Raw genomic sequence first — 26,691 nt, forward strand, 5'->3', positions numbered from 1 at the left:
GTTTGAAATTAATTTAAAAGCTGAACCATGTGCAGAATTAAGAAGATATGAGGATAAACAAAGAGGAGTAAAGTGTCAGGAACTGAACCCAGGGATGCCCAAGGCTCAGGAGCTCACAGACAAGAAGAAGCTGACGATGAAGACCTAAGAACCACAAATACAGTAAAAAGAAAATGAATTGAGGGAGACAAAATGAAAACACTTTGAATTCCCAATGTTTTTAGCAAATCAGAAAAACAGAATTGGAACAAACTTTGAACCTGAATAAAATTCTCAGAGTTGGAGAAAAGCGTCTGTTGGGTTTCCATGTGCCCTACATGGCCCAGAAAAGGAAGGTAAAAGGAGGAAGATGGAGCTTCCATACACAGAGGGGTGTTCGTGCAACCAACAGAGTGTGGAGAGCTGAAAAGGTAATCAGCCAGAGAAAGAACACGAGGAAGTTAATGCTTCAACAAATAGTGGATGTAGAGGAAAAAAAGAAACATTGGTTAAAACACAAGCAAAGCATAGTGAGAGGGTGGGAGAGACTGAAGATGCAGTGCTGGGTTAACAGTGAAGAGGTTAAACGCTGGAAGAAAGCAATGATTGAAATGGTCAAAACCCCAGAAATCAAATGAAAAACTATGGATTTTCTTTAGTTAAAAATAAACAAGTAACAAACAACAAAACAAAAGTCATCATTTGTGCCGAAGGCAAAGAATAGTTTTCAGTGGACTTAGGGCCAAGCAAAATATCAGTGTGCTGTCATTGAAAATAAGGTGGATCTCCTGAGAAAGAGAGAGCTCACATGTGTATGCATGCGTGTGTGTGTGTGTGTGTGTGTGTGTGTGTGTAGGGGGAGGGGAAGAAAGAGGGAGGGAAAAAGGTGAAGAAGAAAGAGACAGAGAGAAATTTCTCAATTTAAAAGAATCAGATGAGAAATTAAAATATCAGAACCAATATACTCATGAAATAAGGTCTAATGCAAAGAAAAATGGATTTTGGAAGGAGAGGGAGGAAAAAAGTCACAATATATTCAAATAATAATAAAATGAGAAGGAACCATTATATCATTCTGAAAAATGAAAAAAAAGCAACATAAAAAGATAAAGATTTAGAATAGACATGCAGGAAAACTTTAAAACAACAACAACAACATTTGAACATGTCTAAGATTAATTGAGGAGTACTCAAGTGACAAAGGACACTTCATCCCAGCACCACTGCCAGAACACTATTTGAAATCTTCCAGCAGAATTTCAGAGCAGCCTATATGCAGATGCAAAGAAACTAGTTTTGTGTGTGACTCCCCAAAAATAAATTGGGTAGACAATTAAATATGGCCTACCACAAGAACTGCCACTAAACCCAGGTCCAATCTGCAGGGGTGAAAAGTCCCTGTGGGCCATGCTACAGGGTCATCCAATTTCCCCAAATTCCATTTCCATCTTCTTTCTCTGATCTGTGATCAACCAGAAAGCCATATGCTTGAATTTTCTCTTAGCTTCCAATTTTATTTCACCTCATGTCATCTCCATTACAGTTTAATGTTAACCTAAACCCCACTGAGGCCTCCATTCTTAGTTCTCAGAAATTAAAACAAAAAACAAAAAAACAAAACAATATCCAGAGAGCACAGGCACCAACAGCCAACCACCAAATTTCTAATGAAACTAGGAGTCTGAGGGGTCTCCACCAAAAGCTTCCTGTACTTATGGACAAAAAACTCAGCCATCTACATACACCTACTCTTTGAGATTTTCCCACAATGCTTTGTTGTGAGGTCAGAGCTAGAAATGGCTCAGTCATGCCTGGACATAGCCCCAGTGGTCCTCTCTCTCTGGGGCCATTTTCTATTTTCAGAATAAGAATAGAAAAGGACTCAAGAAGTTGTTTGCTTCAGTGGGGTGTAGAGACTGATATTCACTTGTTTAGAAATTTACCATTTCTAAGTGGTAGAGCACTTGCCTAGCATGTATGAGGCACTGCGTTTGATTCTCAGCACCATGTAAAAATAAAGGTATTGGGTCCACCTAAAACTAAAAATAAATTAAAAAAAAGAAATTGTTATTTGTGCACTAGTGCAAAGGACTTGTCATTTCAAGTCTCAAAATTTCTACTTATTTTGGGCTTTGGAAGACCCTACCTACCTGCACTCAAGGCATTCAATTCCTTTTTTATTCAAAGAGTTATCAAAAGTATGGTAACACCTCACCAAACTTATGATGGTACAATGGAATGCTCTTCACTGAGAAAATGTACAGCACAGTTTTCAAAACTATAGGTTGAGAGTGAAGGGGCATCATCATTTCCACTAGGGTCCTCATAGATTTCTCCTTAGAAGCCCTGGAATGCAATAAACAGTGGGTTGGTAGATTCAAAGTGATAAAGGAAAAACCATGGAACCTCAGGCAAAAGGGTCCTTCCCACAGGGGGAGTCATTCCAGATAACTGGGAGTCTTCATGCTGCTACAGCAAAGTACTTCACTCTGGGTAATTTATTAGCAGGACTCAACTTCTCCAGGCCTGTAGACTGAAGGCAACACCCACCATAAAACCAGGGGAGCTCAGCATTTACTCACATTTTGGGGGCCTGCATCTGTCAGCCAGTGTGGTGAGGGCGGGTGGCCACTGAGGCCTCTGAGCTTGCAGATGGACTGCCTGCCTGATCCTCATAGTGGTAATTCTGGGAGTCTGTGCCCGGATTTCCTCTGCCAGATAAAAGACATGGCTCACATCTGATTAGGGCCATCCAGGTGCCTCATTGAACTTAATAATCCCTGCGTAGACTGGGTGTCTCCATATGGGCACTCTTTGAGCTCCTGGTTAGGACTACAAAACAAGGACTGTGAGCAGCTAGGAGTTGGCCCATCCCACAGATGGGGCTGATTCCTCCCCAAACATCAGGCCACTGTGAGAAGATAGGGGATCCCAGCCTTATCTTCCAGAGGCCCTCTAGTCACCAAGGAAGTGACCAGGCATGCCATGGACCACTGGAGTCACCAAGAATGCTTCCCAATGGGGCAGTGACAGAGGACCCCGCCATGCCAGGTGAGCACACGCGTGCCTGGGTGCACCGTCCCTTGCGTCTCTCCTTCCCGGCACTGGCAATGCTTTCCACTGTTCTCTTAACACCGTCCTCCTTTGTCCCTGTGCTGAGTCCCTTCACCCTGCCCAGGACCCCTCAGGCAGGCCCGCCCTGCCCGCTGTCCCATCTCCCTTCCCTGCACACAGTATCATGATGACGATGCCATAGAGCACTGGGGTCCCCCAGGTCTTTGCAGAGGTGATTTCTCCAACAGTTGCCACCCACCCTGTGGACAATGCTCAGGTAGGGACTCCTCCTGGCCAAGGTCACCAAGTAAAAGTCATGTCTACACTGGCTCCAAGGGAGAGCCAGTGTAGAACAAATCTGTCTGAACCAGCTCACAGCGACCAAATGCTCCATGAGGGCTCAAGGCCAGTGAGTCTCTACCTGCACTGAAGAGGGAGGCACAGAGGTCAGGCCTGGGAGACGATGGCCGGTTGGACCCTGTGGCCCTGCCCTCAGCCTGAGGCCCCACCTTTCTTTTCATCAGCCTACAATTTAATCTTTGGAACAAAATGTTAGGATCCAATTTGAAACCAATTTTATTAAGAAACATCTGAGAAGAACGTGGGAGAGGAGAGAGGGGCAGGGCGAAGTGTCCCAGCAGGGCGAAGTGTCCCAGGCAGAACAGTCTCTGAGGTCTTCCGCAGGTGGGGGCAGAGGAGAGATGGCCGTCCGCTGGCGCTGTCTGTCTGTCTGGCTCTCCACTTCCTTGGAGGCAGGCCTTCTGTGGGTGTGGCACGTCTCTTCTCTATGACATTGGAACCACTTTTTTGCTGACACGTGGCACACAGCAGCAGCACAGGGCTCGGACACAGGCAGCAATCCTGCTCCTCACCCGTTTCCAGCCATTGGTGTGGCCAGGGCCTGGCCTCGGGGCTGTGTCCTGGGAGGAGGAGCTGCTGTGTGCCCTGGACCACCAGCCGAGGACCCTGGAGGGCTTGGGCCTGGGGAAGCCAGAGTCGGACTGGGAGCAGCTGCGGAGAGTGGGGGCCCCTGCAGGCGGGCAGCCCAGAGGAATGGCAGGCAGGCTGCCACCCCTGATGCCCCTGTGCCCTGGCCGTTGGGCGTACTTGGGCAGGGGATACTCAGAGGGCAAGGGGAAGGTGCCCAGGTCAGGCTGGCTGGCGCTCCTCTGTGGGAGGACAGGGACTTGGGAGAGATTCTCGGGGTGCTGGCGAGGCCTAAGCCACTGAGGCACAGGCTTCCCCTGGAAGGCGCTCCCTACCCCCTGGCCTTGCTGGTGCTTCAGGATGAGGTACGTCGCCATCACCATATCGAACTTCCTCTTGGCCAGAGACACCCAGGTTTGGTAGGGATCAAAACCCATGTCGAACAGCATGGTCAGGATGGCGGGGTCTGGGCGTGTGGGGAGGGCCTGGCTAGAAGGATGGGGTGCACACGGCTCACCCTGCCGCAGCCATGGGTGCTGCAGGATCTGCTTCAGGGTGGGTCGCTTCTTGGGTTTCAAGACCAGGATCTGGCGGATGAGCCTTCGTGCTTTGACCGGAACAGAGCTGGGCACCTGGAACCTTCCCAGAAGGATCCTCAGCAGCATCTCCTGAGGGGTGTCCCCCCTGAATGGGAGGCTCCCCGTCAACATAAAATAGAGAGTGACGCCCAGGCTCCAGATGTCCGCTGAGGGGCCCTCATACTCTTGCTCCAGGACAATTTCTGGGGCGATGTAAGCCAGAGTACCCCATAAGTCATTCAACTTCTGCCCGGCCGTGAACCTGGCGCTGAGGCCGAAGTCAATGAGTTTCACCTGTCCTCTGGCATCCATCATGATGTTCGCTGGCTTCACGTCTCTGTGCATGATGCCCTTGTCGTGGCAGTGGCCCAGGGCACACACGATCTGCCTGAAGAGTCTGCAGGCCTCCTCCTGCGGCATGCCACCAGGTGGGATGCGCTCAAGTAGCTGTCCCCCACCCGCATGCTCCATCACCATGTACAGGTTTTCCCTGGTCCTGATCACCTGGAAGAGCTGGATCACGTTGGGGTGCTCCAGGCTCTCCAACATTAGAGCTTCGGAGAGGTCCGAGATGTCCTGCGTCTCCGTCTTCAGGACTTTCACTGCCACCTCTGCCCCCGTGATGCGATGGCGGGCCAGGTGGACCTGGCCAAACTCGCCATGCCCGATGGCCCTCAGGACCTCATACTGGTCCAGGAAGCCTGGCTCCTGCCAGGAGCCCGGCCCCCACAACGCTACTCTAGACTGACTACTCTTGCTAACCATGGACATCCTGAGCAGGAACACCCACTAAGGATGCTAGCTAAAAAAAAAAAAAAAAAAAAAAAAAAAAAAACCAAAACAACAAATCAAAATCAAAAACCAAAACCAGACAAAATAAAAAACCCAAATCAAAAAACCAATATCCACAGACCACAACCACCGACCGCCAACCACCAAATGCACTAACTACCTGGGAGTCCGACAGGTCACCACCAAGAGCTTCCTGTACTTGTGGACAAAGCCCAGCCTCAGCCACCCCCTTATATACCGGCTGTTTGAGATTCCTCACAATGGCTCCTTGTGAGGTCAGCGCTAGAAATGGCCCCGTCATGGCTGGACACAGCCCCAGTGGTCCTCTCCCTATGGGGCCTCCAGAACTTTTTCCATTTTCAGAATAAGAATAGAAAAGGACTCCAGATGTTTTTTGCTTCAGTGGGGTGTGGAGACTGATGTTTGCTTGTTTAGAAGTCAACATTTGTACACTAGTGCCATGGAGTTGTCACTTCAAGTCTCCACATTTCTACTGACTTTGGGCTTTGGAAGACCTTGTCCTATCTGCACTCAAGGCATTCAATTCCTCTCTCTTCGTAGAATTACCATCAAAAGTGTGGTAGCCCCTCATCCACCTGTGATACCGCCACAGAAAGCTCTGTCCCCTGACATACTCTAGGCTCAGTCTTCACACCTATGGGGTTGGGAGGGAGGAAGGCCACCTCATCCTTTCCCCAGATGGTCCTCATAAGACCTCCTCTTAGAAGCCCTGGAAGGCAAGAGACTTGATAGATTCAAAGTGAGAAAGGACAAAACGTGGAAGCCAGGAATCCTACAAAGGCAAAGGTGTCCTTCCCAAAGAGGGAAGAAATGGAGGGATCCCTCATGCTGCTGGAGCAAAATACCTTAGACTGGGCAATTTATGAACAGGACTTACTTCTCCTGGTTCTGTAGACTGGCAAGTTCAAGAACAAAGCACTTTGTTTTTTTTTGTTTTGTTTTGTTTTTTTGTTTGTTTTTTAGAGAGAGAGAGAGAGAGAGAGAGAGAGAGAGAGAGAGAGAGAATTTTTTTAGTATTTATTTTTCAGTTTTCAGCGGACACAACATCTTTGTTGGTATGTGGTGCTGAGGATCGAACCCAGGCCGCACGCATGCCAGACGAGCGCGCACCCGTTTGAGCCACATCCCCAGCCCACAAAGCACTTTGTTGATGACTCCTCACATGATGGGAATGGCAGAGGATTTAACTGGATCCTCAATCACCTTTCTTTTATTTTTTTTATGAGGGGCATCCTGCTGATTTCACCCAGGACCTCACACATGTCAGGAAACTCTGTACCACTGAGGTACCTGCCTAGCTCCCCAGAAGAGCAAAGGTTTTGCATTCTGGAGAAAACAAACCTCGAGGTCCCACATTGTTCACTATGACTCCCGGTTTGTCTATTAGAAAATCTTCAGTGCTCAAACTTTGCCAAAGTGAACATGGCCAAGTGAGTCCTCTGGGCTTCACAGTCCTGTCAATCTATGTATGGTAGGGGTGGCCCGATGGGGGACATGCCTCCTGGAGGTCAAGCAGCACGTCCCTGGGTGTAAAGGCAGGGAGAGGGAGTGTTTTGAGAAGCTAACACAGGACTTATCACTTCCACCAGCAATCTGGACTTCAGCTGCCTCAAAAACATCACAGCTGCAGTTACACTGAGCAACTATGGCCCAGGGACACAGTGTACCTGCCAGGAAGGTGCCACAGAGGAGGCTGTGGCTCTGTGAGATGGAAGATAGATCCGACGAGGTCAGGGAGACAGAGATGGAATCATTCATTCAAGGAGGGCAGGCCTGAGATACTCACACTGGGAAGGAGGCCTTGAAAAGCGTTCTCAGGGCCAGCAGTGCCAGGAGGAAAGGAAAGAGCCACACTCCTTCCATCCAGCCTGTGCCACCCACACCAGGGCCAGCTCTGTTACCAGAAAGCAGAGAATCAGCTGAGATAGAAAGGGACTCTGTGGAGAGAAAGCACCTGCACAGCTTGGGTCCCACCTAGAGCAGAGCTGGGGCACAGGCAGATGGGCAAGGAGGGTGGTAGGGAGGGAAGGACTCTCTGGCTCCTGAGGCCTGGCAAGTGGGAGTCCACATCATGCTCCCAGAGCAGAAGCAATTATATTTAAAAGCAGTTATTATTTTTTTTGGTAGCCATAGTCATGGTTAAAGATGCAAATGTTGTGCAGGTGCACCCAGCATTGTCCCTCAGCTTCACAATCTGCTTCTCTCTCCAGGTTGTTCACTGCACATAGAGACATAAATCCTGACACACTCCTACCTGAGGACAAGTAGCACACAGTCAGTGCCTAGCTTGGCACCTTGTTTTGACACTTTATCACTTATTTATATCCGTCAGGATTTTTTCTCCAGATTATTGCCCAGAATTTATAAAGAAAGGTGATTGAGGGATCCAGTTAAATCCTCTGCCCCTCCCATCATGTGTGGAGTCATCAACAAAGTGCTTTGTTCTTGAACTTGCCAGTCTACAGAACCAGGAGAAGTAAGTCCTGTGATAAATTGCCCAGTCTAAGGTATTTTGCTCCAGCAGCATGAGGGATCCCTCCATTTCTTCCCTCTTTGGGAAGGACACCTTTGCCTTTGTAGGATTCCTGGCTTCCACGTTTTGTCCTTTCTCACTTTGAATCTATCAAGTCTCTTGCCTTCCAGGGCTTCTAAGAGGAGGTCTTATGAGGACCATCTGGGGAAAGGATGAGGTGGCCTTCCTCCCTCCCAACCCCATAGGTGTGAAGACTGAGCCTAGAGTATGTCAGGGGACAGAGCTTTCTGTGGCGGTATCACAGGTGGATGAGGGGCTACCACACTTTTGATGGTAATTCTACGAAGAGAGAGGAATTGAATGCCTTGAGTGCAGATAGGACAAGGTCTTCCAAAGCCCAAAGTCAGTAGAAATGTGGAGACTTGAAGTGACAACTCCATGGCACTAGTGTACAAATGTTGACTTCTAAACAAGCAAACATCAGTCTCCACACCCCACTGAAGCAAAAAACATCTGGAGTCCTTTTCTATTCTTATTCTGAAAATGGAAAAAGTTCTGGAGGCCCCATAGGGAGAGGACCACTGGGGCTGTGTCCAGCCATGACGGGGCCATTTCTAGCGCTGACCTCACAAGGAGCCATTGTGAGGAATCTCAAACAGCCGGTATATAAGGGGGTGGCTGAGGCTGGGCTTTGTCCACAAGTACAGGAAGCTCTTGGTGGTGACCTGTCGGACTCCCAGGTAGTTAGTGCATTTGGTGGTTGGCGGTCGGTGGTTGTGGTCTGTGGATATTGGTTTTTTGATTTGGGTTTTTTATTTTGTCTGGTTTTGGTTTTTGATTTTGATTTGTTGTTTTGGTTTTTTTTCTTTTTTTTTTTTTTTTTTTTTTTTTTTTTTTTTTTTTTTTTTTTAGCTAGCATCCTTAGTGGGTGTTCCTGCTCAGGATGTCCATGGTTAGCAAGAGTAGTCAGTCTAGAGTAGCGTTGTGGGGGCCAGGCTCCTGGCAGGAGCCAGGCTTCCTGGACCAGTATGAGGTCCTGAGGGCCATCGGGCATGGCGAGTTTGGCCAGGTCCACCTGGCCCGCCATCGCATCACGGGGGCAGAGGTGGCAGTGAAAGTCCTGAAGACGGAGACGCAGGACATCTCGGACCTCTCCGAAGCTCTAATGTTGGAGAGCCTGGAGCACCCCAACGTGATCCAGCTCTTCCAGGTGATCAGGACCAGGGAAAACCTGTACATGGTGATGGAGCATGCGGGTGGGGGACAGCTACTTGAGCGCATCCCACCTGGTGGCATGCCGCAGGAGGAGGCCTGCAGACTCTTCAGGCAGATCGTGTGTGCCCTGGGCCACTGCCACGACAAGGGCATCATGCACAGAGACGTGAAGCCAGCGAACATCATGATGGATGCCAGAGGACAGGTGAAACTCATTGACTTCGGCCTCAGCGCCAGGTTCACGGCCGGGCAGAAGTTGAATGACTTATGGGGTACTCTGGCTTACATCGCCCCAGAAATTGTCCTGGAGCAAGAGTATGAGGGCCCCTCAGCGGACATCTGGAGCCTGGGCGTCACTCTCTATTTTATGTTGACGGGGAGCCTCCCATTCAGGGGGGACACCCCTCAGGAGATGCTGCTGAGGATCCTTCTGGGAAGGTTCCAGGTGCCCAGCTCTGTTCCGGTCAAAGCACGAAGGCTCATCCGCCAGATCCTGGTCTTGAAACCCAAGAAGCGACCCACCCTGAAGCAGATCCTGCAGCACCCATGGCTGCGGCAGGGTGAGCCGTGTGCACCCCATCCTTCTAGCCAGGCCCTCCCCACACGCCCAGACCCCGCCATCCTGACCATGCTGTTCGACATGGGTTTTGATCCCTACCAAACCTGGGTGTCTCTGGCCAAGAGGAAGTTCGATATGGTGATGGCGACGTACCTCATCCTGAAGCACCAGCAAGGCCAGGGGGTAGGGAGCGCCTTCCAGGGGAAGCCTGTGCCTCAGTGGCTTAGGCCTCGCCAGCACCCCGAGAATCTCTCCCAAGTCCCTGTCCTCCCACAGAGGAGCGCCAGCCAGCCTGACCTGGGCACCTTCCCCTTGCCCTCTGAGTATCCCCTGCCCAAGTACGCCCAACGGCCAGGGCACAGGGGCATCAGGGGTGGCAGCCTGCCTGCCATTCCTCTGGGCTGCCCGCCTGCAGGGGCCCCCACTCTCCGCAGCTGCTCCCAGTCCGACTCTGGCTTCCCCAGGCCCAAGCCCTCCAGGGTCCTCGGCTGGTGGTCCAGGGCACACAGCAGCTCCTCCTCCCAGGACACAGCCCCGAGGCCAGGCCCTGGCCACACCAATGGCTGGAAACGGGTGAGGAGCAGGATTGCTGCCTGTGTCCGAGCCCTGTGCTGCTGCTGTGTGCCACGTGTCAGCAAAAAAGTGGTTCCAATGTCATAGAGAAGAGACGTGCCACACCCACAGAAGGCCTGCCTCCAAGGAAGTGGAGAGCCAGACAGACAGACAGCGCCAGCGGACGGCCATCTCTCCTCTGCCCCCACCTGCGGAAGACCTCAGAGACTGTTCTGCCTGGGACACTTCGCCCTGCTGGGACACTTCGCCCTGCCCCTCTCTCCTCTCCCACGTTCTTCTCAGATGTTTCTTAATAAAATTGGTTTCAAATTGGATCCTAACATTTTGTTCCAAAGATTAAATTGTAGGCTGATGAAAAGAAAGGTGGGGCCTCAGGCTGAGGGCAGGGCCACAGGGTCCAACCGGCCATCGTCTCCCAGGCCTGACCTCTGTGCCTCCCTCTTCAGTGCAGGTAGAGACTCACTGGCCTTGAGCCCTCATGGAGCATTTGGTCGCTGTGAGCTGGTTCAGACAGATTTGTTCTACACTGGCTCTCCCTTGGAGCCAGTGTAGACATGACTTTTACTTGGTGACCTTGGCCAGGAGGAGTCCCTACCTGAGCATTGTCCACAGGGTGGGTGGCAACTGTTGGAGAAATCACCTCTGCAAAGACCTGGGGGACCCCAGTGCTCTATGGCATCGTCATCATGATACTGTGTGCAGGGAAGGGAGATGGGACAGCGGGCAGGGCGGGCCTGCCTGAGGGGTCCTGGGCAGGGTGAAGGGACTCAGCACAGGGACAAAGGAGGACGGTGTTAAGAGAACAGTGGAAAGCATTGCCAGTGCCAGGAAGGAGAGACACAAGGGACGGTGCACCCAGTGCACCCATCTGGCATGGCGGGGTCCTCTGTCACTGCCCCATTGGGAAGCATTCTTGGTGACTCCAGTGGTACATGGCATGCCTGGTCACTTCCTTGGTGACTAGAGGGCCTTTGGTAGATAAGCATCAAGACAGGTAGCAAGTCCTAAATTCGTAGCAAGTCCTAAATTCACTGTGTGCACGTGCAGACACCTCTGCGGGTCTCAGGAGGCCTGCCGCCCAGGTGCTCAGCTGGCTCCTCAGTGGCCCCTTTGATCCTGGGTATTGGATACCCCCACCCCTGCCCGTAGCTCTCACATTTCTGTCCCTATCTCTCCTTCCTCTGCTTGGCTGGGCCATCTGGCAGCAAGGGTCTGGGCCAGGCTCCTGGTCTCCAGATGCTCAACACTCTCATAGGTGACCCTGGCCAGACTCGGTGCCCCCAGCACAATGCAGAGCTTGACACTCACACAGAGAAAGGAGCTTAGCCAAGGCCATCAGGAGTCCAGGGCCTCCCTAGGTAGGAACTGGCAACGCAGGAGGGGGAAGGCAAAGCTGCACAGACCTCCAGTGCCCTGCGTGACGTAGCAGTGGCACAGAGAGTCTTGCTGCTGCCCATTCGTCTCCGAAGAACAGGATTTTTCCTTTTAAGAAAACAATGATTTGGGCTGGGGTTGTGGCTCTGTGGTAGAGCGCTTGCCCAGTATGTGTGAGGCACTGGGTTCAATTCTCTGTACCGCATATAAAAAAGTAAATAAAATAAAGATCCATCAATAAATAATAAAAATATTTTTTTAAAAAGGAAGTAAACAATTATTCCATGTTGCTGATGAAATCAAGTCAGAAGATGCACTGGCTGGAGGTACCACCACTGAGCAGGAACAACGCAGGGTTCCTGAGTGCTCCCCATGGAAGGAGCCCAGCCAGTCATCCTGCCCTTTGACCAGGGAAACCACACTGAGAGCGGAGGCTGCCCAGCCAGGCCTGGTCAGAAGCAGCACCCTTCACCAGCCATGTGGGTCCTGACCTGGCTGCTTCACTCAGGGACCTTCTGAGAAGCCACTGGCAGCTGAGCAGGCCACGACCCCAGCGCCCCGTGACCTGAGGGTGGCAGCAGTCAAGGCCACTGCTGCTGTCTGGGATCTTCTTTCCTCCCCTGGAGAGAAATTGTTTTCCCTCAGTCTTTCTTAATGTCATCAGTGTTTTTAAATTTAATTTATATTCTTATTGTGACACAAAAGAAGACATATTTTTGGATGATCCTGAGGACGTGGAGCAGAAGGGTTCAACCCACAGGTGCAGTTCAAAGCCCTCCCCACTGGCCTTGCTGGGACTGTCCTCACAAGACTGGAGTTGATGAAAAGGCTGCACAGGATTGGGAGAGATAACTCAGCCAGCTGGGTTCCTACAGGTTCAAGTGACCTGACTGGATGGGCCTGACCGGATTCATAATGATTCAACTGTCCTCTCAGGACTGGTATAGGTCACAATGGCCTCACTCCATGGATATTGAGTGAGCTCTCTTCACAGGGCTGGGATCCCATATCTTCTCCCAGTGGCCTGATGCTTGGGGAGGAATCCGCCCCATCTGTGTGAGGGGCCAACTCCTAGACCCTTGTTTTGAAGTCCTAAGCCAGTAGCTGAGAATATGCCCATATGGGGAGACAGGGTCTTTTCGGGGGTTATCTAGTTCAATGAGGCCATCTGGGTGGCCCTGATCCGACGTGAGCTGTGCCCTTGTGGCAGAGGATATCAGGGCACAGACTCCCAGAAGTACCACTGTGAGGACACAGGCAGGAAGGCCATCTGCAAGGTCAGAGAGAGGCCTCAGTGGTCTCCAGTCCGGGCCACCCTGGCTGTCAGACTCTGGCCCCCAGAAATGTGAGTGAATGCTGAGCTGCCTCTAGGTTGCAACTTGTGCAGTCTGATAAACGCTTGTCCATGAAAGTGCATCGCTTAGCTTCCTGTTCCTGTGTGGCGTCATTTTTGACAGGCCTACTTGAGACTTTCTAGAATCCCCATTTCTGGGATAGGACTGAGGGGCAGGTGTGTCTGGGAGGCCAGCTTTAGAAAGATTACGTGCTGCCTTGGTAAGGAACTTCCCTAGCATCTCTAGGTCACTGTACCAGTCCTGTCCAGCCTGCTGCTTCTCACACCTTGAGACCCTCTTCACAATGACCACCCTTACCCTTGAAATGCCTCTTCAGATCCTTCTCAGTATTCATGAGGCCATCCTGTCAGCCTTGACCACTCCTTCCCTCCTCCTACTGCATAGACACACCAGTCTCTCCTGCAGGCCAGCTTCCTTCTTCCCCTGCTCCTCCTCATTTCCTGATATTTTCAAGCAGACAGGAGTCCTCCCCCGCATGGGGGAGTTAGGTCTTCTCAAACCCTGTGACAGCATCTCGGTAAGTGCTGAGGCTGGCCTTGAGCTTGTGATTCTCCTGCCTCAGCCTCCTGAGGTGCCGGGATTATAGCTGTGGGCCACTGCAGATGTGGGGCTGTGCTTTCTGGTGCAGTGCAAACTCAAGGGAGCTCAGTGGAGCCAGCAGCAGGAATCCAGAATTGAAATACTACTCCTGGCTCAGAAAACTACCTGCAAACACACTCTCCAAAAGTAAGATTTAAAAATCATGAGAAGTGTTTTTCCCAACACATGTTTTGTCTTAGGAAACCATAATGTACTGCTACCTTGACAAAATTCAGAAGCTATTTTATTTTATACTATCCCTTATCCAAGGTTTCTCATTCAAATCATTTTATGATTGCTGTATGTATATAGGTGACTCTATGACCAGTATGACTCTGCAATCTGTACAATTAGAAAAATAAGAAATTATACCCCAATGATTCAAATGTATGAATTGCCAAGACTTGGGTTCTTATGTTAAAAAAGAAAAAGTAATTCCAAGTCTGCCTGTTAATGCAGTGTTTGAGAGATGCAATGAGTTTGATGGGCCTTTATACATAAGATAGTAGTAGTATAAGGTGATAGAAGTTCTATTTGTCTCTCAGTCCTGCCGACACAGGACAATTTCTTGCACATCTGACTTTATTTAAGTGTGCATTTCCTGCAGTCCACCTGAGTCAATAAATACACTTATTGGATGAAGCATCCGGGATAATAGTGATAGTACGGAGATGAAGAAAAAAACATGGAGGAAATTATTGAGTTAATTTAGAATACTTGTATGCTTGTTCCTGGCCTTTCTAGAGGGTGATAATTAGTATTAGAGAAGTCTGCATGGACAATAGCCCACAAGATCTGGTGGGTCATGCTAAGGACCTTAATATCCATTGTTAGAGTGGTGGAAAGTGGTTGTTGAGAGCAGAGAGTGACATTCTCTGAATTCCTGTTTTTAAAAGATACCTAGAGAATGAGAAAGCTGTTTTTCAAACTTGGGATTCCAATGCACAATGCTTTTCAGAATTCATACTCTGTGGACTCCTCTCCACCATGATGAATTTGGGTTTGACTTATTTCCAACATGTTAGAGTCTGTAAACAAGTCAAGATGGTGCCTGGCATTTTGCAGAGGGAGTGGTTTGTGAAGTAAGGCCAGCGAGCCATTAAGTGTGGAGATTCCTTATTGGTTGACTGCTGTATCGAGTTTATGTTAATTAGATAAACTGTGTGGAATGTATATATACCCCTCCGTCCTACAATAAACGGCTCCCACTCCTGCTGTATCAATGTACACAAGTTGCTCATCACCCCCTGGTTATTTTGCTGAAGCCAGACTGTGGCACCAACAAGTAAGCATGACACTCCTGGTCTACCTTGTATGAAGGTTTTTTTAGTTTCTGCTTCCTCTCTCTTAGAACAATCTCTTTGGGGACTGTTAGCTATCATGTAATAAGCTTGGATATTCCGTTGAAGATTTCACATGAAGACTAAAAACCTTAAAACTACATGGAGAGAGAGGCCCAGCCTTCCCAGTTTCCCCATTCATTATCTAACAGCAACTGTGCTGAAGTCATCAAGTGCACCAGCTGAATAATTGAACATCTGAGCCTACTTAACACACAGACAGGAAAAACAATGCAATTCATGTCTGCAAATATCTGTGCTTTGATAAGGTTTGTATGTAAAAACAGAGAACCAGAACACGGATGTGGGAGGCAAGAGCAGCAGAGACCTGCTAGAGGGTCATTCAGTTGTTTTGGTGAGAGATGATGGGGTCTCGGATGAGTTCAGGAGGAAAGAAATTGAAGTCATATGAGAGGTTTGGATGATGGACTGCTGGTGGGGTCTAAGATGAAGAGAAAAATCAAATGTTAGTTTACATTTATTGGCTGAAGCATCCGGGATAATAGTGATAGCACTGAGATGAAAAACAAAACAAAACAAAAAAACCTTAAGGAAAAGTGAATTTAAGAAGAACAAAAGTTTTCTAGTAGATATTCCTATTATTTTGTCTATTTGATATTGGGTGGATCCCAAGGGACACGGAGGAGCTGAGTTTTAATTATTGAAGTCACTAATGTATGGGAGATATTAAACAAACATGTTAATAGGTAAGATCATGCAGAGATGGAGTACAGTTATAGAAAAGATATGGTCCAAGATCCTGACCCTCTTTTCTGCTGCTACAAGTTTGTTGCTTTGTCCATTGCAATGGTTCAGATTGGTTTGAGTGTATCCCCCAAGAACTCATGTGTTAGAGCCTTGGTACAGCTATGTTGAGTGCTAGAGCTTTTTAAGAGGTGGGACTTACATGGGATGATTTGATCATTGGGGTGCTCCAGAGGGTTGTTGTAAGAGAGCAATACTTGGCCCCTCCCTACTGTCCAGCTTGTTGTTTGGTCACGTGATGTTTCCCTCACACATGTGCTCCACTGTGATATCATCTAGTATGATTGACAGGGCCAAGGGGGTCCAGAACCCAGCAGATGTCAGTGTGATGCTCTTGAATCTCTAGACTGTGAGCTAAATAAAGTTATTTTCATTATAAGGAATCTATCTAGATACTTTGTGGCAATGAATATCAGATTTCTATAGGCATGGCTGGAATTGTTCTGAATTAATATTGCCATAGATTTAAGGCCGAGTGGATTGCCTTAAATCCCATATCTGTTGGGAAAGATTCAGTGTGCGTGCACCCCTGTATAAGATACTGGTGAAGGTATCTCATTAGACTCTGTGGAGGCAGACTGTCACAGTACCTTTGTTACTGTGGAAGTTTTAGCAATACCACGTAACAGAATTATTGCAAAGGCTATGTTTCTATGTTGGAGAGAGAAAATGAATTTGCTCTTCATCTGTTGAGTTGTTGAAACCATTCAGTTAGAATCAAAATGGCTCTTTGTTCTTTGGTGACTATAAGTTATTATTTTTTTTATCAACTGTCTTGCTGCACCAGCATTCCAGCCAACACATTTTCATCCATCAAAGAAGGTGCTTTTGTTTTTCTTTCTGGCTTTTCCTTATTTAGCTTTTAGTTATTCAGGTAGTAAGTAAAAAAAAAAAAAAAAAAAAAAAAAAGAAAAGAAAGAAAAGAAAGAAAAAAATTCAGCAGATGCTTGTCTAAGCTAAAAAAATGGCTTTTTAGTATATTTCATTTTAAATAAATAGAAGAATTCAGCATTGTAGAGGACATAAGCAAGGATGGCCTGGTGATGGAACCCCTGGGTAATAGGAGGGAGATGTCATTGGTTTACATTTATTGGCTTTGAGTCACTAAAAATGATGACTACCTATTTTTTAAGGTGTAATATAGGTTAAAGTATAGTGTATTAAAAGAAGATCTAAATAATAAAGACTGGTATGTCTTGCAACACAATGATATAGAGAATATATTTTAACACATACATTTTTGGTGCTAGTTCAGAAGTACTCAAAGTGTTCTGATGTTCAACACTTTGCCCCATTTCAAAATGCTATTTTTTGCATTCTAGTATATCTGTCATTTTAGACTAAATCTAGGGCTTTTCACATGGGGATTGAAACATCTGGCTTTGAGTCGCCGAATCGTCTAATGGAATGAGCCATAGAAGCATTCCAAAGTGATAATGGACAGACGATTTAAACACGCTCTTCAGCTCCCTGAGAAGTATTTCATTTTGCGGAATGTGAATTATCTGTTAAAGTAACAGTGATAGCACCACAATTTCCCTAGCCCCTGGCCTCCAGAGACACTGTCTAGTCCAAGTAAGTGAAGTGGGACTGGTGAAGGTTCATAGGCTGAAATTTAAATTCATACCAAATACACCCCTCAAATAAACTGGTGTGACAAGGCATAGCCAGACATCAATTATTCTGAGGACCCTGCGGTGGGGTCTAAAATTATGAATATAGAAGGAATTGAAAGCATGCATTCTGAATGGTAGGATTTTAGTAACCTTCATTTTATTTCAGGAAGAAGATAACGTTATTATACTGTAAGAAAGAAGGTAAAAATAAAAGAAAAGAACAAAGTCATATTTATAGATATTGTGTTATTTACAAAGATTATATTTACAGATTATTAGCAGAAATAAAAGTGTTCATTAACTCAAAACTTATTACATTCCTGGACACCAGAAAGTAGGTTAGGAAATATAAATTTAAATGCCACTTTACAATATTGAGCAAAAAAGAATTGAAGCTTTTTTTCATCCCTGATTTCAAAATATATTACAAACCTACAGTAACCAAAACAATGTTGTATTGGCATAAAAAAAAAATGGATAGACCAGTGAAATAGAAGAGAAAGCCCAGGAATAAGTCCACACATCCATCGTCAACTTACTTTTTAGAGGATGCCAAGAAAACGCAGTGGGGCAAGGGCAGTGTCTTCAGTAAATGGTATTGGGAAACCATCTATCCATATGCAGAAGAATGAAATTGGATCCTTTTCTGAACCCATATACAAATGCAACCTCAAAATAAAGACTTAAATATAAAACCTGAAATTTATGAACCTATAAAATTTTAGAAGAAAACATAGACAGAAAGCTTTTTAACATTGATCTGGGCAATGATTTTATTTATTTATTTTTAGTATGAAATCAAAACTGTAGATGAAACAGTAAAAATCGACAGATGGAATTGTATCAAACTATAAATTCTCTTTACACTGCCAAGGTAATGACCAACCCACAATAAAAAGGCAGACTACTAAACTGGAGGGAAAAATACTTCTAAAATAATTAAAGATTAAGTTACCTGATTATCCAGCAATCCCACTGCTGGGTATATCTGTAAAACACATGAAATCAGTATGTTGATTATTGTACAGCTATGTGTTGATTACTGTACTGCTATGTGTACATTAATCAACAATATTGCATTGTTGTATGTGTGAACTTTGTATATGTGGATGTTGTATATGTGAATTTTGCTAAGAAGAAAAAATAGACAGAAAGCTTTTTAACATTGATCTGGGTAGTGATTTCTTTTTTTTTTTTTTGGTATAAAGTCAAAAGCATAGGTGAAACAGTAAAAATAGACACTGTTGTGTACGTGAATTTTAATAGGAGTCTAAATCTTAGATGTTCTCCACATACATACATACATACATACAAAAAAAGTAACTATGTGAGATAATACATATGTTAGTTTGATTGTAAATATATATATATTTTTATAACATATATACAATATATTGCTTAGAATACATAAAGAAAACCTATAAATCAATACAAATAAACGCAATTTTAAAAATCACATAAAAATTTATGAAAAATTGAAAAAAGAACAAGCCAAAATAAACCAGGAAAAGCAATTTATATATTTACAGTGAGAAATCAATGAAGATAAAAAAGACAAATTCATTAGAAAAGAAATTAAGCCCAAATCCAGGTCTTTGGATAGGTGTAACCAATAAAACAGATAAAACTGTGCCAAGTACCTACAGGGAGAGCAAAAATACACTACTTCAGGAATGAGACAGGAGATGTAATCTCAGATGCAGCAGGTTATTGAAATAGTTAGAACAAATATTACTTACAACTTATGGCCAACTTGAAAATCTAAAGGGAATTAGGTAATGATCCAATGAATGATGATGAACAGGAGGTTGATAAATAACAGGGAAGTGTCATCAAGTGTTTATGAGTGTGTGTGTGTGTGTGTGTGTGTGTGTGTGTGTAGATGTGGGCTTGTGTGTGTGATTATTTTTGCCTTCTGTTCTAATTCTGTCCAGTACTATTCTTTGTCACTTTTCAGAGGACTACTAACAACCATTTAAAATTTTTAAGTCATGATTTATACATAATAAAACAGATACATGCACATTTAGATGACTTTTCGAAATGTGTTCATCTGTGTGTCCACCACCTTCATCCGGACGCAGAACACTGCCTCACCCTGGGTGAAAGCTTCTCTGAATAAAGAGGAAGTACACAATAGTGCCTGTCAGGTAGCTTAGCTGAATGCGAGACAGGTGTCAGAGGAAGGTGGAAGGGAAAGAGAAGAGGAATGAACAGGAAAGGGAGGTAGGGCTGAGCAAGGTGGGTAAAACATCAAGAAGAGCTAGTGTCTGCACAGTAATAAAACAGGAGAAGTTAGACTGAGAATGGGGTCCCCGTGTAGACCTGGGAGGGTGGGTGCTCTTCCATGGAAGCAATCCAGGTGGGAGGTGAGAGAGAACAAGCCAGAAAACACTCGGAATTCTCAGTAATTCCCCGGCCCCTCCTGCCCCACCCAGAGACTCTAGACAAACCCGAGTGAAGACAATTTCCACATCAGTGGACATGTCCTTCCTGACAAGGGCTCACGGCAAGACCCACTGGACAGAGAAGCAACCTAAAAGAGAGAGAAAATCCCCAGCCCTGTTTTCCTTTCCACTGGGAACTTCAGCTGGGAAGCCAAGAGTGGCCTCAGGACTCATGGTTTCAAACAACCCAAGGAAGTGCAGCTGTGAAGACTGTAAGAGGGAAAATAGAAGAGTTCTTTTAGAGAGGAGGGGGAGGAGGAGGAGGAGGAGGGCCACAGGGCACCATGAAGGCAGGAAGGCTCTGGATGACGTTTCCCCTCATAAATGACACCCACCCCCTTCCTGAAGAGGCCTGTACCTCCGCCCCCTTCTCTTTTTCCTCCTTGGTTCTGGAAGAATAGAAAAGAGACCAGAAGCACATGGGGTCAAAAGGCAGGGCTGGCTCTCTCCAGGGCCACACGGAGGCTCCCTGAATGTCCATCTTGCACTGGGGCCACAGTGAGGGTGAACCCTGGCAACTGGAGAAATCGCAGAAAAGATTCTGCCAGCCAGAATTTATCTGGTCTAAGTGGGATCTTCCAAACCGTGGGATACCCCACGCTGTAGTTACCAACTATAATGAGAGATTACCAGGCCCCAGAGAAGCGGGAAGGAGAGGCCAGTGGAATTTCAGCAGGGAGAGCCATTCTGACAGAGTTGTATAATCAAATACGTGCCATATTGCAAACAAACAAACAAAAAGAATACTGATGGCTGTGCATCGGGAAAGCAAGCAGAATTTAAAAGAAGGGAAAAAAGAAAAGGGAAAAGGGGAGAAAAACACAAGCCAAAGAAATGTGCGTCTCTTCAAAGAAACCATCCTCTAACAAAAAGGGGACACATTCTCAGGAGAATTCTACAACACAGAAGGACCCGATGAAGTAGTAGCTCCAGGCCCTGGGTACACAGTGGAGCCCGCTTCCTTGGGCTGTGCTAGTTGTCCCCATTCTCCCTTGGGTGGATCTGGAAGTGACTGACACCTTGATTGACAGTTGAACCTGACATCATTTCTTTTCTACTGTGATGTGTGTAAGTTTATTTTCTCCCCAAAAATGCCTGGGGGTGGGGGCGGGCAATCCACAAAGCATGTCCAAGGTCAGTGACTCTCCTTGAATTCATCTCTGTTTAATGGTGCCATGGCCCCTTTGTCCTCTCACAGGAGGAGCTGTTTCTTTCTTTTTTAAATGGAGGTCATATTTTAATTATATCCATCAAGAAACACCATTTAATAAATTACACCTTCACTTTAAACAGGTTCATTTTAAAAAGAAAACCACTCACCCGTTTTTTTGTTTTACATTTTTGCTATAAAGATCTACCGAAATATCACATCCACGTGATTCCTGCTTTGCCATGGTTGAGGGCAACTGCAAAGCTTATATTAAGGTAAAGTGACCTTTTGTAAAACTCATGCTCTTGCTCTGAATTTTGTGTTTTAAGCTGTCAATGCTGAAAATTTAGCTATATTTTTTCTTACATTTTGTATGAAAATTTGCTAAGAAACCATGTCAAAGAATAATGTTGATTTTTTTCAAATGTTTTTTTTTGTATCAATGTTCTCTCAAGTACTTGAGGCTCTTGGGGGCTGGAAGGAGTGATGGGCTGGGAAATACGTAGTGACAGAACAACTGCATTAGAAACAGCTTTCTAACTGCAGAGGAAATATGATATTTAGTCCAGGATTTTTTTGGGGGGGTCAGTTTACATTATTTAAAAAGAAAGAAACAGGAGGAGCTGAGGGCCCTAGGGGTGGGACCCTCTTTTGGCCTTTTTTGTCCCTTCTTCAAGTCCTATCTTCTACCTAACAATAGGATCTGATAATAAAGAATGATAGAGAGATTGGCAGATTTCCAGTTTTTGAATAGCAGAGTAAGGATGGTGGGCTTATTTTTTTGTGTTCTAAATGAGGACAAAGCAAGCAAAGGAACTAAGTAAACCAAAAGAGAAATGAAGGACTCCATCCTTGATACAATTAAGAGACATCTATAGGCCAAAGAGGATATGTGAAGAAGGGGTGTTAAACTCAATAAATGCCAACCAGGCGTGGACAGATACCAAAGGCTTTCCAAAACAAATAAATGACAATTTACGTATCCAGGCCTGCTCTCACCCAAATTAAAAAGAGAGAGAGAGAGAGAGAGAGAGAAAAAAAAAAACCCAAGAGTTCAAACAGGTAGGAACTCTGAGAATGTGGTTTCAGGAACTTTTCTTGAAGAAACTACTTTGTGGAGAATAATAAAAGTACGTTGATTTTCTTATCTTTTGTTATTGTTGATCAAACGATGTTTGAAACAGATAAATCAAGTAGTAAATAACAACATTAAGCAAGAATATTCCCCCAAACTGAGAAATAAAATAAACAAAAAGAAAGAACAAATAAAAATCAGGGCAGAAAATGAAGTAGAAGCTGAAAATCACTGCAAATAATGAATACATCTCATGTTAGTTCATTGGGAGGAAAAGTAGACCATAAAACTATTAGGAAAACCAATCAAAGTGAACAGAGCAGGATGCCAGTAAAATATAACAAGTGATCATGAGGAAGTAACAAAAAATGTGAAGGGAATTTGAAGACACAGAAGAGATGACTCTACCCATATTGTGCAGTTTAATTTGATGAAACACATTTTCTACAAGAAGGTAAATTGCCCAAATTGCCCCCAGAAGAGATGAAATAATAGCACTAAAGGCTGTTTAATCTGTGTCAGACGAGCGTTCTGAGGGCTTTACATACCTTAATTCTTTAAAAATTTACAACAAACCTATAAGTATTATCATCATCATCATTACTACTATTATTATAATTATTTTATGATTCTCATTTTTCAATTGAAGAAATAGAGGTACATTAGGAGAGGTGGTCTTCCGAGGACAATAGCTAATCATCATGTAACAAGATTTTAACCCCAGGCCTCTGGTACCAGAGTCTCGGGTTTCAGTTTATTACATTGCCTTAAAGAAAACATAAGTAAGCTAGATGCTGCAGAATAAGCAGGGCTTGCTCTCAGGGTTACTTCCTAAAAACGGGATCAGTGGCAAAGAAAGTTCTCACCGCGCTTTGTACCAGACCTAGTCAATACTTTTTGACCAATTCTAGAGAAGAGAGACAGAAAAAATTTTAATGTCTTTTATAAACAAAATGTAACCTTGATATTAATGCTCCCCAAATATAGCACATACAAATGTCAACAAATCAAGCTTGCCTATCAATAGCAACAGAAACATTCCAAGTAGACAGTGTGGTAATACATTAACAGCATAATACACTGCATTGAATTCTAGTTATTTAGCAAGGGGTTTACACTAAGAAATCTGGTAACACATTAGACAATGAAAACATTAAAATTAAGAATTTTATGCATAACTAGACGTTGAAAATAAAGTTGATTAAAGTTAATATCTATATTAGAAAATATTCTTAAATAATAATATCTTGCTGAGCCTGGTGTTGCACATCTGTAATCCCAGTTACTCTGGAGGCTGAGGCAGGGTATCACCTGTTCCAGGTCAGTCATGGCAGCTTAGTAAGACCCTCACTCAAAATAAAATAAAAAAAAGGGCTAGGGAGTAGCTCAGTGGCAGAGTGTCTGCCCAGTATGTGCAAGGCCCTGAGTTTGGTGTCCAGTACTAAAACACAAACAAACAAACAAAAAATGGTAATATCTTCTCTTGGAACTGGAAATTGCTTGGGGCATACTGATTGCCTTGTATACTATTTATTACAGTAGCACTCTCAACTTAATGTTCCTCATACCAATTAGTTAAAAACCAGAGAATTGAAGTTAAATATTTAGACACAAAGAATAAGCACAATATGATTCTGTTAAACACTCATGAGAATGGCTATAATCAAGAAGACCAACAACACAAAGTCATGGCAAGGAACAATTAGAGCTCTTGGATATTGCCCTTTGGAGTGCTAACTGGGACAACCACTTGGAAACTGGTTTTGTAATACCTATTAGTACCAAATACACACACATCCCTTGACCTAGAAATTTTATATATCCATAGAATTATAGAAAAGTTTATTAAAGAGAAATGAGTGCATGTATCCACTTAAAGACTTATATACAAAATGTGCTTGAAAAGTTTGTCATATATAATATATAACAGTTTATAATAGCACCAAATTGGAACAATTAAATTCTAATTAATGGATAAATTGTGGTATATTTATGTTATGGTTTAGATATGAGCTGTCCCAAAAAAGCTCATGTGTGAGACAATGCAAGAAAGTTTAGAGGTTGAAATGATTGGTTTTGAGAACCTTAACCTAATCAGGGCATTAGTTCTCTGATAGGGATTAGTGGGTGGTAACTGTAGACAGACAGGTGTGGCCAGAGGAGATGGGGCACTGAAGGTAAGCCTTTGGGGTTTCTATTTTGTCTGTGCTAAGGGTAGCAATCTCTCTCTGCTTCCTGGTAGTCATGTCCTGAGCTATTTTCCTCCTCCACACCTTTTTGCCATGATGTTATGTTCTGCCTCATTTTGGGCAGAAAGAGACCTCTGAAGTCATGAACCCCTAATAAACTTTTTCTTCTCTAAAATTGTTCTCATCAGGTCTTTGGTCACAAAGGTGAAAAAGCTAACCAAAACAATTTATTCAGTGTAAAACTGCACATGGACAAATAGAACTACTGTTGCCCACAATGTCCAGAAATCTCACTGTGTAGCAATGAGTGCATAAAACCAGACACGAAGGATTGCCTAAGGTATGATCCCATTTATATGAAGCTGAGGAACAAACACATGCATGACAGCGTAGGATAGTTGCAGAGAGGGAGGACAGGAGTGTGGGGTTTGTTTGGTAAAATGCATACAAGAACTTTCTCAGATGCTAAAAATGTTCTATGTGTTGCTTTGTGTGATTGTCACAAGGATTTGCACATATGTAAACATTCATTGGAATCTATGTTTTTTTGTGCATGTTAAACCTCAAGGAAATGTAAAAACATAAAAAATGCATAAAATATATTATATAAATGGAAAATTTGAGGGTTTTGAATGACACACAGTAATAATTTCTATTATGCCAATCATCCCCATGGGCAAAAATAACAAGACCGGTCATAGACTAGGAGATGATTCTGGTACACAATATGAATAAAAAGGATTAAAATCTTGAATATATAAGAAATTCTTTCAATTTAGAAATAATGAGACAGGAGTGCTACTAGTTAGCCAAGAAAGGATGTGATTTAAAAATCTGTAAGAAGGAACACAATAGCTAAAAGATGATAAAGATTATTCAATCTCATTAGTGAAGAAAATTCTCAAACTAAGAAAAGAAAAAGCAATGAAATGCTACTTTTTACTGCTAAGATTAAGGTCAGATATCAGTGTGGGAAATTGGATCTCTCTCTCTGTTTCTTAAATATAGTTAGGTCCAACTTTTCTGCAGGGTGAATTTGTATCTGTGCACAGAATGTGACTTGACTCTATTCCTTGAGATATATTCTTGAGGAAAATTGTTCTACACAAAGAGACTGTCCAGCATGGTTAGACAACCAGAGTGGGCAACAATTGTAAGGTCTTTCCACAATAACTGGGTAGGTAAAATGTGGTATTGGAAATGATGGGGTATCATGTAGCAGTGTAAAGGAAATTACTATACTTATGAGGGACAGTGTGAGAACTCACAGAAATAATTCGAATGAAAAATTTGAAGACATAAAAAGATAAATCACCAAAAGCTCTCATGTAAATGGGATTCACAAAGTGTATGGTGACATGATGATTTGGGGTGAATATAAGGTGCTATTAGGGATGATCAAAGGGATGAAAGTGAGGAAAATAAGGCAAAATGAATGAATTAAATATGAATATAAGAAGTGAGAAGAAAGTATTATAGTGTGCAATACGCTGTGGCTGATTATGTCAGTTCTATGCACCTGAATTCTAAAGAATAATAACTCTATTTCTTATTTTCTTAAATTTATGCAGCTAAATCATATAAAATTATTCCCACACTGAAGATAGTTGATATTCACACAACTTGGCCATTCTTTGGAATTGTGTGATGGATTTAACTTTGAGCAAATCATGGGCTCAAATCATTTGTCAAAGGTGATGGGCTGGAGCAACAACTATGGAACCAGGTGCCTGACTCCTCACTTAGCCCTCTGTGTCACTCTGCATACGGCATCTGATCTTTCTATGCCTTCTCTTCATCATGCGTTAAATGGAAAGAATGTCCTTATAATTGCCTAAAGAGTCCAGTTAATTTGTGCCCAGCACATTGTGGAAAGAGAGTCCAGCACTAGGGAGCTTGGCCAGATACATCTTACCACTTGTTGCTTCTGCCTTAGCACAAACCTCCCTGCAGAACTCTTCCAAGCATAGCTGTTCTTTCTCAGTTCTCTGAAGGTGGCAAGCTGGATGAATGCCATCTGGCCCCCGTTACCGCACTGCCACACACTGCTCAGCAGTCAGTCACTTGATGACTTGAGCAGCCAGTTAGAGTGTATTGCTGTTCATCAAATAAAGAGGGCTGTTGCTGCAGGAGCGTATATTTCAGGTACCCAAAGGTTGACTCATGCAGTTAGAGAGATGATCTAGCAAGGAGGGCAGGGACTCTTGGGGAGGGAAGCAACCTAGATCCTTGAATTTCTGTCCTCACAACGAGCATTCAGGTGTATCTCTGGGGCAGATATTCCCCCTTTATAGTGTTTATGCTAGCTTCAGGATGTTGCTGTAATGCTTGCATGTTCTACAAATCAGACCTCATCAGTAATTTGAAACAGTTGACAAAACTGAATTGGATTCAAAATCTATTCCCATTTTCATGAGCAATCTCAACATTGATTTGTCAATAAAAGGAAAAAAAATGTTCTTAGAATCTTCAAATATAAGTTCATCTGTGGTCATTTTGTTTTCTTCCTGCAAATTTATTATGCATCAAGTTTTATTAATGATCATATCAAGAACTTAAAAATATCATCACTTAAAATTCTCCACCAGTAACTGCATCTTACTAATTCAAGTGCAAGATTCTGATATTAA

General features: G+C 44.5%; 2 protein-coding genes across 2 annotated transcripts; one reads left to right on the forward strand and one right to left on the reverse strand.

Moving 5' to 3' along the window:
* Positions 1-3,818: 3,818 nt before the first annotated feature.
* LOC144256650 (sperm motility kinase-like) lies at positions 3,819-5,309 on the reverse strand. Its single transcript, XM_077802015.1, has one exon. The coding sequence runs from the start codon at positions 5,307-5,309 to the stop codon at positions 3,819-3,821; it is 1,491 nt and encodes a 496-aa protein (XP_077658141.1).
* Positions 5,310-8,767: 3,458 nt separating this feature from the next.
* LOC144256651 (sperm motility kinase-like) lies at positions 8,768-10,258 on the forward strand. The gene has a single exon (XM_077802016.1). It carries the CDS (start codon positions 8,768-8,770, stop codon positions 10,256-10,258), a length of 1,491 nt encoding a protein of 496 aa, XP_077658142.1.
* Positions 10,259-26,691: the final 16,433 nt, after the last annotated feature.

The sequence above is a fragment of the Urocitellus parryii genome, chromosome 8 (genome assembly GCF_045843805.1).
Source record: "Urocitellus parryii isolate mUroPar1 chromosome 8, mUroPar1.hap1, whole genome shotgun sequence".
In the NCBI taxonomy this organism is placed as follows: domain Eukaryota; kingdom Metazoa; phylum Chordata; class Mammalia; order Rodentia; family Sciuridae; genus Urocitellus; species Urocitellus parryii.